Source organism: Rattus norvegicus, chromosome 13 (genome assembly GCF_021556685.1).
Source record: "Rattus norvegicus strain SHRSP/BbbUtx chromosome 13, alternate assembly SHRSP_T2T, whole genome shotgun sequence".
Taxonomy (NCBI): Eukaryota; Metazoa; Chordata; class Mammalia; order Rodentia; family Muridae; genus Rattus; species Rattus norvegicus.
In genome coordinates, this window is record NC_141546.1 from 90,328,118 (window position 1) to 90,340,777 (window position 12,660).

Consider the following 12,660-nt stretch of genomic DNA (forward strand, 5'->3'; position numbering starts at 1 on the left):
GTGGAAGTTGGGAAATTGCACTAGTTTATAATTCCTTTTACTAACCAATGTGCCCTTTATTCCACAGTCACGGAGGAAAAGCTTGAAAAGGAATTTTGTCCCACAGATAAATCTGGCTTCGTCCTTCTTCCCAACCACAAACAAGTGAAGACGAGGCCTCAGAACTGGCTGCTGCACAGGAGGCCACAAGGTCCAATCTAGTCAATATGAGAATGGCCACACCATCAGGCCATCCTGGTAATGGAGATTGCTCAAGGAGCTCTGAACACCTCACAGGGCCTGCAGCCAGTTTACCAACATTTTACACGTAGAAAAACATAACAAATGGGCAATGTCTCTCATCATTGTCAACAAGATCACACAAGGACTTAAAGGAAATCAGTAGCCTGGGTAGACCCAAATGATCTGGTTAGCGGTGATTAGCTTAGCACCTCCACCTGTTCACCCCAGTCCATAACCAGAATTAGAGTGTGTGCAGTAAGAGGCAAATCATGTGTGTGTCCTGTTGTGTGTAGAGGACCGTTGTTGCTGTCCTTTGTTTATTTGAAGTATTAGGGTTTGAGTCCAGGGGCCTAGCGTACTAGGCAAGTCAGTTACATTAGCAGCTCTGTATTGAGATAAGGTCTATCTCACTAAATTAATCTGGGAGAGTGAATTTAAGGTTATCTTGCTTCAGTCTCCAGATCTGCCAGGGAAATTATTATTAAAAGATTAAAAGGAGGAGGAGGAGAAGGAGGAGGAGGAGGAAGAGGAGGAGAAAGAAGCAGAAGAAGCAGGAGAAGGAGGAGGAGGGGGAAGAAGAAATAGAAAAGAAGCAGAAGAAGAAATAGGAGGAGGGGGAGGAAGAGGAAGAAGGAGGAATGGAGGAGGAGGAGGGGGAAGAAGAAATAGAAAGAAGAAGCAGAAGAAGAAATAGGAGGAGGAGAAGGAGGAGGAAGAAATCAAGCCTCTTAAAGTGTGTCTGCTTCACTGGGGGCAGGGGTAGTGTCACCTTGGAGCTGTGGACCACAGAAGCTGATTGGCTGATTAAAACCCAGTGCCATGGAGAGGTTGAAATGTTGCAAGTCCAGAGCCAATCATCTTAGGAACATCTCTAATTTCCTTTATGGCCATTAACTGTCCTCTGCATGACCCTATGTTTGTTGTGGCCATTAGGTAGGCGCATCCTTTGGAATATATAGAGAGACCCCTAGTTTCCACCAATCAAAGGGCTAAGAATGCTGTCAGATGTATCTAAGGCCTAAAGCTGAGTCCCCCCCCCCACTTTGCTGTAACCTGCCTACCTGATGTACTTTTAGTTACTGTTTTATTGCTGTGTAAAGACACCATGACCGAAGCAACTCTTAAGAAGGGGATGCCTATAATTGAGGGCTTCCCTTGCAGTTTCAGAGGGGCAGTCTATTATCATCGTGGTGAGAAGCAGACAGACAGTCATGGCACTGGAGCAGTAGCTGAGACCTTTCCAACCTGATTCATAAGCATCAGGCAGAGAGGCACTAGGTCTGGCCTGAGCTTTGAAAAATGCAAAGCCCACTACCATTGACCTACCTCCTCGAGCAAGGATAAATCTATTCCAACAAGGCCATACCTCCTAACCCTTATAAACGTTCATCAGTTGGGGACTAAGCATGCAAATAGATGAACCTACTGGCGGGGACATTTTTAAATCACATACCACATGTACCCACCAAGCTATCCAAAAGGGTTAGTTTATGACTCTCTTTGCCCTGTTACTGTAAAAGTTCATGATATTGCTGCCTTGTTAGCACATGATATTTGGAGAAACCTGATTCTGTGCTTCTGGACCATGGCCACTTATATTTGGCTCTGGAATAAACTTGTTTATCCTTTGAGATGAGGGCTGTGTATTTTGTCAACAGAAACAATATCCAGAGTTTCTTTAAGTCAGCAATTGTTTCTAGTTGCTTTAGAAATGGGTCCAGATGAATAGAGCTTGCTGAGGCTCATCTTGTTCTCTAAGAAACTGATCTTAGCACTTTAACCACATGACAAATTGCCACCAAGCGCAATGGGTTCTCAACTTGGCGACCATGAAACCAAAACAAGTACAGCAAATATATAATGAGTGGGATTTATGACTGGGATCACATAGAGAAAAGCAAGGTTCTCATCAAACTAAAGGGTCATGGATACATTATTTACGTAGCCTATGTACACAGATACCATAGTTTGGGGCTCAAGATCATGCCAAGCACACATTTAAAGAGTTAAAATGATGGGCAGATGCCTCTGGGATTGCTCTGCTCACAGCATAACTCTTGACCTGAACATAAAAGAAGAGACATTTTGAAGACAGGCTAAAAGAGGAGCTTTTCTTTAACAATGTCAGTCTTTCAGAGCAGCTAACAGAATGTTAGCTAGTGACAATTGCATGTTAAAAACAGAAGCATTGGAATACGACTGATAAGGAGTCTGACAAAACATTATCAGTTAATTATTATTAAACGCAAAGCATGGGGGAAACTAGCAGAATTGAAACAGGAGAATTAGGTAGCCTGGGCTTCTTCAGGAAAGGATTCTGAGCCTTGAGTAATAAAAGTGTTGCCATGGTAACAACTTTAGTCTACTTTCCCTAAGCATCACTTCATTGCTTGGTTAAAGACCAGAGGGGAAAAGTCCCTTTTGGAATTTTGAGTTCCCATTCTGTAAGAGAATTATGTGTTATGTAGGGGATTCTAATTCAATAGTGACAAAAATATGAACAAAATGTACTTAAGGAAATAGAATAGTGATATTAAAGAAAAAGCTAGTGAAACCCTTTCTCACCCTTACTGATGCTCCTCTCCAGGCTTCAAGGGAAGCCTCTCCTTCCCTCTATGGCTCCATCCTGGTTTTACTTCCACATATCTCCTCCCATCTCGAGGCTAAGCAGTGGCTTCAAGGTCCTTTCTCCTAATAAGCTGCATTTTTCTTTTCCCAAGCCACCCAAGGCTGCCATTAATTCATTATTTCTCTATCATGACATGTGATACCTGCCAAATTCAGGAAATGCCGATTGCAGTCAAGAGCTGGATAGTAGAAGAAATCAGTGTGACTTTGTATACTTCATAAAAAAAGGGTGCTAAAACAAATGGTAAAAAAAAGATTACAGAAGCAATAAAGGGAGAATGAAGGGCACAGCATCCTTGTACATTACACAGGTAGACTTTCTTCAGCCAGTTTCTGCACTGAGCCAAAGAAGGAAACAAAAGACTCCTGACATAAACCGAATGCCAACTCAGTATTACCGACCATGAGAAAAATATCCTTCAGAAGGACAGCCAAATGCTAAATAAGGTTTTGACAAACAAAAATCAAGAGAATCAACAGTAACAGACGCATGCTAGAGAGAATACTAGAGTATGCTTTAAGCAGAGGAAAAGAGCTGGGCACTCAGAGACGGAGAGGATGAGGACTGGGATGGAAAACACATCACTGCCCCACGGTACACCAATGGGATGAAGCGGCAGCATTGGAGATTAAGATAGGCAAGAGCTTACAGGCCTGGGGCTGAGAGACAGCTTAGTGCTCTTGCAGAAGACACGGCTTTGGTTCCCAGGATACATGCGGAGCAGTTCACGACTACCTATTACCCCAGCTCGAGGGGGATCTGAGGCCCTTTTCTGGAATTCACAGGAAGCTCACACATATGGCATGCACACAGACACACACATACATACACACGCGTGCACACAGACAAAGTAAAAGTGGAAAGAGACAGTTATAATTTTTGAGGCTCTTGAATTGCCTGGAAGAAGGTAAGATTAATGATTATTTCAGTTCTGATAGGTCAGTAGTGTATGGGATCATCTCTATGGAAACCGCCAGGAAAATAACAACACATGACTGGACAAACACAGGAGGGAATTGAGAATAAACAAAGAGATGGAAAGAATCGTGAAAGGATTGAATAACTAGAAAATGCACTGCGGCTATCAGTTCTCAAACCTTCTAGCTTTGTCTCCCCACATCCCAGCCCTGAAACCAGGCCACATACCTGCCGTCTATCCTTTAGGACAAAGAGCTGACGGCACACTCAGATTGAGGAGAGGAGCAGGGAAGAGAAGCCCAGCTTCTCTTTGAAGCTATGAGTTTATGATCCCACCAAGTATCTGACTCTGCACCTCTTGGCATAAAGCCCAGGGTAGACCCTATGGTATAATGTTTGCATGACCCCGTTGAAACTTATCGAAAATCCTCTTCGTTCTGGGCATTTCAAAGCTCTTTCCTCCTATGCTGTGCTGGCATAATTCACCTACCCCAACCCCTAGCCTCCCATGCTGCACAGGGAAGCCGTCTCTCCTAATGAACTAATGAAACTACCCATTAAGGGCCCCAAAGTCTAATATAAATGGTGACCTCAAGTGAGCTTCTTTCCACAACCCTGCCACCCCTCTTTATGTTATAACTTTGATATTACAGATGTAAGCTTAAATATACCAAGACTTACGTAACCCTTAGAAGACTGTATACTCAACCTAGCTTTCAGAATTCGTAAAAGAAAAAACAATAAACTGTCACAAAAGATGTGTCTGTGGTGGTTTGAAAGAGAATGTCCCCCCAGAGGCTCAGATATTGAACATTGGGGACCCCCCAGGTTTTAATACTGTTTGAAGAGGTCATTTAGACTCTTTTGGGGTGGTGTCCAGAGGAACTTGACACTGGTGTCCCTCTTCGATATCTTGGTTGCTGTCTGCCTTGTGCATCTCATTAAACATGATTTTTTGGCTTCCTCCTGCTGCTACCAAGCCTGCCACTTGCTGCTATGCATCCTCACCATGATGGACTCTCATCCTCCTAGCCAGAACCCTAAGCCTAAATAAACTCTTTCATAAGTAACTTTGACCACAGTATTTTATCACAGCAACAAAAAAGTAATCAAGAAGTTGGTGCCAGAGAGTGGGCCATGGATCTGAAGAACATTACTATGGTTTATTTGAAGAAATATGGTGGACCGTGGATGATAGCCATGGTTGAAGGCTATAAGCAGAGCTTACCGGGCCATTCTAGCAGGAGCCTGGAAGACTGGAGTGCTGAGAGCAGTTCAAAGTATAGAAGCCTAGCTGAAGGACTTTCAGAGAGTAACAACAGCATTACAACTGGGTTAGAGTCCATTCCTGTCATACTTCTTGTCAGCAAAGGCTCTAGCTGCCTTCTACTCCTGTTCTTAGAACTTGTCGGAGGCTGAATTTGAAAGTAACGAACTGATCCCACATTGTGGCACTAAGTTGTTCGATATAAAAGGACAGAAAGAAGTATAAAAGAGAAACCAGCCTGAAGGAAGGTGGCGTGATATATTAATATCACAGTTGAGATCAAGAAAGCAAAGGAAGACTGGATCTTCGCAATCACTTTACGTGTGGTGACTCAAGACTGGAAAAGGCCTAGTTCTCATCAGCAAAACAATGACTAAGCAAGGCACATGTCGAGACAGCCAGGGGTTCTCTAATGAAAGCAGTCACTATACCGATGCTGGCGTAGATGTGGCTCACACACCACAGAGGCTTTGAGATAAAAGGCTATGTTCCATAAGAGTCTGTTTCTGTGACTCTCTTTTAAACATGAAAAGCTGATGTTTAACCATTAGTTAAAACAATGGTTTCCTCCTCATGGTCCTTCCTAGTGCTGAGATATGATAGAAAACATGAGAAGGCAAACCCTCACTCTAGACTCTAACTGGGAATGAAAGCCCTTAACATGACAGCCATGGTGGCACACACTTTCGATCACAGCACTCGGGTGTGGTGTGAATTTTGGTTTCTTAAAAAAAAAAATAAAAAACTAGTTATGTTACATGAATACGTTTTTGTCTTAATCCCAGGTGTGCGGTAAGAGTCGGCTGCACAGCCGGTGATTATGATTTGTTTCAGGCACTTGAATGGGCATGATTTTTGCCCAGCTGCAGATAGTTTACTTTTGGAATTCTGGGGACTTTAGAGGGGGGAATAAATGCTAGATCCCTGAATGGGAGGGGGTGCTCACTCCAAAGTGCCTGCTTCCCCTGCTGCTGGGGTTCCTGTTGCTGCTTTTCCGGTTACTGGGTTGCAGGCTGGAGAAATCTTGACTACGGAGATTGGACTTACCCCAAGGAATCAGATACCTCTAATCAGCAGGAAATAGTGTAAAATCTATTCCCTCCTTCCCCTCTAGCTTCTTTCTTTCCTACCTACTGTTGGGGGTGTTGGAAAGGATTGGGGGTAGAATAAGGGTTGGATGGGTGTTACATATAAGAACCCAATAAAGCAGCCAAAAAAAGTAGCCCCAACACTTGGGAGTCAGGCAGGCACATCTCTATGACTTTGAAGGTCAGTCTAGTCTACATGGTGATTTCTAGGAGAGCCAGGGTTACACAGTGAGACCCCTGTCTCAAACACAAATAGAAGGAACAACAAAAAACCGCTTAGATCAAATGTGACTGTTCCACAGATGCTACAGACAAGCTGTGCTTAGGTCCAGAGTGGTTTCGTGGGCTTGAGTTTAACCGTGTCAGCATTCGTTCTTGTGCCTAACTATAAAGGTAGACTTTGAGGGTTTAATAGCCTTGCCCCACTTTCTATTCTCTGTTTCCTGTGTGAGGCTGAAATGTGATCCTTTGGCTTCCTCCTCCTCCTGTCATGCACATTCCCCCAAGCCTGGACATTATGGACACAAGCCCTGAGGTGTCATAAGCCAAAATAAATTCTTAAATTGCTCTTGGTTCTGATCTTTTATCACAGAAATTGTGATGGTTTGTATATGCTTGGCCCAGGGAGTGGCACTATTAAGAGATGTGACCTTGTTGAAGTAGGTGTGTCACTGTGGATGTGGGCTTAAGACCCTCACCCTAGTTGCCTGGAAATCAGTCTTCTGCCAGCAGCCTTCAGATGAAGATGTTGAACTCTCAGCTATGCCTGCACCATGCCTGCCTGGATGCTGCCATGCTCTTGCCTTGATACTAGACTAAACCTCTGAATCTGTTAAGTGTTATTATAAGAGTTGCCTTGGTCATGGTGTCTGTTCACAGCAGTAAAACACTAAGACAGCGGGGTTTGGGATTTAGCTCAGTGGTAGAGCACAAGGCCCTGGGTTCAGTCCCCAGCTCCGGAAAAAAAGAAAAAAGAAAAAGAAAAAAAAAACACTAAGACAGCAACAGAAAAGTAGCCAACACACATCTAAAGTCAACTTACAGTTTACAATAGAAACTTCTTTAAGATAAGAGAAACAAACTAGACAGTTACATGTTAAATGTTTTTACTTACATTTAAAGTTTTGGTTTTTTTTTTCAACAAAACAATAGGAGGCTTTGTTACAAACATGGAAAGAAATTAGACTGAAAATACAACAAAGGCAGATGCAAGCATACAAGGTGGATGGAAATACCATTCTAAGTTTATTCTAGCTAAAGAAAAAAGTTTGAGACTCAGAAAACCATGAGATACACCTTTTAAAAAGCAAATACTTTTTTATCTTACTTTCCCCCCCCCTTTTGTATTGGATATTTTATTTATCTACATTTCAAAATGTTATCCTCTTTCTGGGTTTCCCTTCTGCAAACCCCCTATTCCCTCCCCACTCCCACTGCTTCTATGAGGGTGCTCCCCAGCCCACCCATCCACTTCCACATCACCATCCTGGCATTCCCCTACACTGGGACATCGAGCCTTCAACAGTACCAAGGGCCTCTCCTCCCTTCAATGCCACATAAGGCCATCCTCTGCTACACATGCAGCTGGAGCTACGGCTCTCTCCATGTGTACTCTTTGGTTGGTGGTGGAGTCCCTGGGAGCTCTGGGGGAGTCTGGCTGGTTGATATTGTTGTTCTTCTTATGGGGTTGCAAACCCCTTCAGTTCCTTCAATCCTTTCCCTAATTCCTCCATTGGGGTCCCTGTCCTTAGTTCAATGGTTGGCTGGCAGCACCCACACCGTTATTTGTCAGGTTCTGACAGACAGAAAATAATATAAATGATGGAGAGATAATTGATAAAGAGATAGATGATGATGATGATGATGATGATGAAGATAGATAGATAGATAGATAGATAGATAGGCAGGCAGACAGACAGACAGACAGACAGACAGACAGACAGACAGATATATCTCAAGTGCTCCCCTTTATTCTAATGAGAGTCCAGCTCCTGTGTGATTATGGATGTTCTCCAGTAACAGCAGCAGTGAGTACATGAACTGACCTGGTCAAATCTAGATTTTGATTTAAGTGGACATCCAGGTGCCTGGCTAGATCAGGATAAAGCTTCAAATCAACTTAGCACAGAATCTAAAGTGGACTCTGCTGATTCAGAGACTCTTGGCAGAAGAAGACAAGAGCTCTCAGATGAAGGGAAGGTGTGACAACGTGGGTACCATCCATGGGCTGGAGCGATGCAGACCCCTTGCAGGAACTCCTCAAACTTCAGTTGACTACTGGAAGTATACGTCCTTCAGTGAGTACAGATGTAATCCCAAGAGTCAGTGGTTAAGGAACATGATGGAAAGAAGTCAAGCCAAGATGTCAAGTAATTGGAGATGAAGAAAGCACGAGATGAGGAGAGAAATGCAGAATGTAGGTCCCGTTTAATGCAACTGGACCTTGTGTGATTTGCCAAGGTCAACAAAGAAAGAAATGAGTGCACATCCATCATAAAACAGAGCATCTCATAGCACATTTGCCACTCTGTGAGGCTAAAGAAAATGAATGAGCCCTGTCTAGTGCGTAGACAACCGGTTTCCCTCAGTGACCTATTCCTAAATGTAGAATTCAGTCTCCATGTTTCTACCTATACAACTTTAAAGATTGAGACAGTATAAATTTTATTTTTATTTACATAAAGTGAAAAAATTAAGCAGCAGTGGCTTTTAGAGCAGTTATTACAGATTAATTGTGTGATATTTTAAAATAGTACTGCGGATTTAACCCACAGTATCAGCAAGGCAAGGCAAGCATTTCTAACCACTGCTATATCCCTTAGTTGACAGATGTATTAAAAAGGAGAATTAGAAAATTTTCTTGAATAACTGTAATATTATTTATTGTAGGAAAATTTGGACCATATGGGTATGTATACACCTCAAAACTGATATTTCTGTATACATTAAAATATTCCAGTTAGCGACATGCATGTCAGAATGATTGGCTTTTTCCAGATTTACTTTGAAATTCAATTTACGATATGACCAGTTGGAATGGACTAAATCTGTAACAGATCAAATCTAGTGACATCATATAATTGTACACTCTAGGTGGGAGGTATGTAGGTACTCATTATAAAATTCTTTCAATGTCACTTAATATTGCTTTTTCCCATAATAAAAGCTTGGAAACAAGTCACACTGATATAACATTTAAGAGAAAAAATAAAAGAAAGCTTATAAGAATTCAAATAAACATATGGGCTCATAGCTTTGAAGAATCAACATTGGAAAGATCTTACTTCTGTGTTATCTCTTATATGGCTTAAAAACAAGAAAAACAAAAAGAAGCCCTAACAATAATCACTTCACTTGCAACTACAGGTAGCAATCTGGGGTGGGCCTGGCTGGGCATCTCCTAGTCTCCCCTCTATCCCTCACACTATGCACTAAGTGGCTGTTTGGTCTGGATGGCCTCCCTCGACATCTTGTGTTTAGTGATGGTTTTTTATCCGGACCTCTTGTTTCGGTGCGGTCCCTCACCAGTAAAGAGGCTAGCTCATGGTGGTTCACAGATGCTCTCAGGAAGCTGAGAACAGAAGCCACAGCCTGTTGTCCCTGCTGTAAAGTCATTTGATAGAGGAGCATGACTACAAACTATGGGATATGTGTGTGGCTATTCTGTGAACTATCACAGCCCTGGCCATGGATACAGTTTAGATATGATGTCCACCCCCAAATTTCATGTGCTGAGAGACCGGTCTAGCTGTGCGGTAGTGTTGGAGTGATAGGCTCAATATAAGGTAATATATGTCGCTTCTGTATAGCTCAGAATGGCTCCCTACAAATATAAGGTAAACCCTGTTTGAATTTTCCTTATTTTGTGGGAGCTCCACCTTGATAGATCAGTATTGGAAGTGAGTCAGGTCTTGGGTCAGATTAGTTCTTTGTGTGTGTGTGTGTGTGTGTGTGTGTGTGTGTGTGTGTGAGTGTGTGTGTGTGTGTGCAAGCACATGCACACATGTGGTATATGTGCACATGTGTACACATGCCTGAGAAGGTAAGATCAACCTCATGTATAATTTACTCAGGAACTGCCCACCTTTGCTTTTGAGACAGGACCTCTCATAGGCCTAGAGCTCACTGAGTGGGCGAGGCCCCGACTGATCATCAAGGCCCAGAGGTCTACATCTTTCTACTTCTTCACTGCTTCACTGCTAGGATTACAAAACGTATTCCTCCCCATTTGGCTTTTTCATGTGGTCTCTGAGGAATCAGTCTTGGGGTCTTCAGGCTCACAAGTCAAGTGCTTTACTAACTGAGCCAAATGCCCTGTCCACGTCTTCCTTTTTTTTTTTTTCCTTTATTAACTTGAGTATTTCTTATTTACATTTCGAGTGTTATTCCTTTTCCCGATTTCCGGGCAAACATCCCCCTAATCCCTCCCCCTCCCCTTCTTTATGGGTGTTCCCCTCCCCATCCTCCCCCCATTGCCGCCCTCCCCCCAACAATCACGTCCACTGGGGGTTCAGTCTTAGCAGGACCCAGGGCTTCCCCTTCCACTGGTGCTCTTACTAGGATATTCATTGCTACCTATGAGGTCAGAGTCCAGGGTCAGTCCATGTATAGTCTTTAGGTAGTGGCTTAGTCCCTGGAAGCTCTGGTTGCTTGGCATTGTTGTTCATATGGCGTCTCGAGCCCCTTCAAGCTCTTCCAGTCCTTTCTCTGATTCCTTCAACAGGGGTCCTGTTCTCAGTTCAGTGGTTTGCTGCTGCATTTGCCTCTGTATTTGCTGTATTCTGGCTGTCTCTCAGGAGAGATCTACATCCAGCTCCTGTCGGCCTGCACTTCTTTGCTTCATCCATCTTGTCTAATTGGATGGCTGTATATGTATGGGCCACATGTGGGGCAGGCTCTGAATGGGTGTTCCTTCAGTCTCTGTTTTAATCTTTGCCTCTCTATTCCCTGCCAAGGGTATTCTTGTTCCCCTTTTAAAGAAGGAGTGAAGCATTCACATTTTGATCATCTGTCTTGAGTTTCATTTGTTCTAGGCATCTAGGGTAATTCAAGCATTTGGGCTAATAGCCACTTATCAATGAGTGCATACCATGTGTGTTTTTCTGTGATTGGGTTACCTTACTCAGGATGATATTTTCCAGTTCCAACCATTTGCCTACGAATTTCATAAAGTCATTGTTTTTGATAGCTGAGTAATATTCCATTGTGTAGATGTACCATATTTTCTGTATCTATTCCTCTGTTGAAGGTTATCTGGGTTCTTTCCAGCTTCTGGCTATTATAAATAAGGCTGCTAATGAACATAGTGGAGCACGTGTCTTTTTTATATGTTGGGGCATCCTTTTTTTAATGTCTGGATAAATTCAACTGAGTAAGAAGAAAAAGAACATATAAAGGGCCAACATTAGATAGGATGCTTTTGACAAGGCATAAAGTATGTAATTGCTTCGTTACATATCAGACTTAATACACGGCTACAGCAGCTGGGCATGGTGGTGCACACCTTTGATCTCAGCACTTGGGAGGGGAGGCCAGCCTGATCTACCAAGGGGATTTCAGGCCACTTAGGGCTACACAGATCCTGTTCAAAAGAAAAGTCCTAAAGAGGTAAAATAAATAACAAAGCTACAGCAGTTTGCAGCGTGAGTTAATTAGAGTAAAAATGCATAAATAGACCAGTGGATTGACATAGGAAGTGTAGAGAGCAGCTCCACACACGTCTAGATACTTGCCTCTTAGCACGGCATTGTGCCACAGAATAAGAAGGGTTACTTTTTCAATACACAGTACTGGGACAGCTAGCTATATTGAAAATAAAATGAAGATGCTTCCTACCTAATATCACACACAGAAATCAGGATCGTGAGGGCTAGAAAGGTGGTTGTGAAATTGAGTGCCTGGTGCTCTATCGTTGGATCTGAGGTCAGTTCCCAGCGCCTACACGGGGGCAGTTCATAATGCTTCTAGCGCCAGCTCCACAGGACCAAGCCCTCCTTCCAGCCTGCACAGCCACCCACACCAGTGTTTGCTCATATCCACACACAGGGGAAATTAATCTTTTTAAAAACTCAATTTCACATAACCAAAATTCTAAATATAAAAGGCAAGATATGAAGTTATTTTTAAATTTAAAAATGTATTCCTGAGCCCAGGGCAAGGACTCTTCAACAACAACAACAACAACAACAACACACACACACACACACACATACACACACACACACACACACACACACACACATACACACACACACACACACACACACACACACACACACACACACAAATAGGCTGAGGATATAGCTCAGTGGCAGAGTAATTGCCTTGCCATGTACAAGGCACTAGGCTCAACCAAGCATCAGCACAGAAAAAGAGAGATACATAAAAACATTGAGGGGGGGGTGGGGATTTGGCTCAGTGGTAGAGCACTTGCCTAGCAAGCGCAAGGCCCTGGGTTCGGTCCCCAGCTCCGGGAAAAAAAAAAAAAAAAAAAAAAAAAAACATTGACGGGGAAAAAAAAAAAAAAAAAAAAAAAA

General features: G+C 43.0%; 1 protein-coding gene and 1 long non-coding RNA gene across 5 annotated transcripts in view; one reads left to right on the forward strand and one right to left on the reverse strand.

Annotated features, from left to right (window-relative positions):
- The window catches only part of Wdr64 (WD repeat domain 64), a 116,956-nt gene extending 115,101 nt beyond the window's left edge, over positions 1–1,855 (forward strand). For 3 of the 4 annotated variants that reach the window (XR_015635408.1, XM_087581689.1, XM_087581690.1), the window contains one exon: positions 68–489. Coding sequence is in view for 3 of the 4 variants with exons in the window: in XM_087581689.1 (XP_087437815.1) it covers positions 68–148 (81 nt within the window). In the remaining variant the exon portion in view is untranslated. 4 annotated transcript variants of the gene reach the window in all.
- The window catches only part of LOC103692325 (uncharacterized), a 101,636-nt gene that overhangs the window by 38,608 nt on the left and 50,368 nt on the right, over positions 1–12,660 (reverse strand). The window lies entirely within an intron of this gene.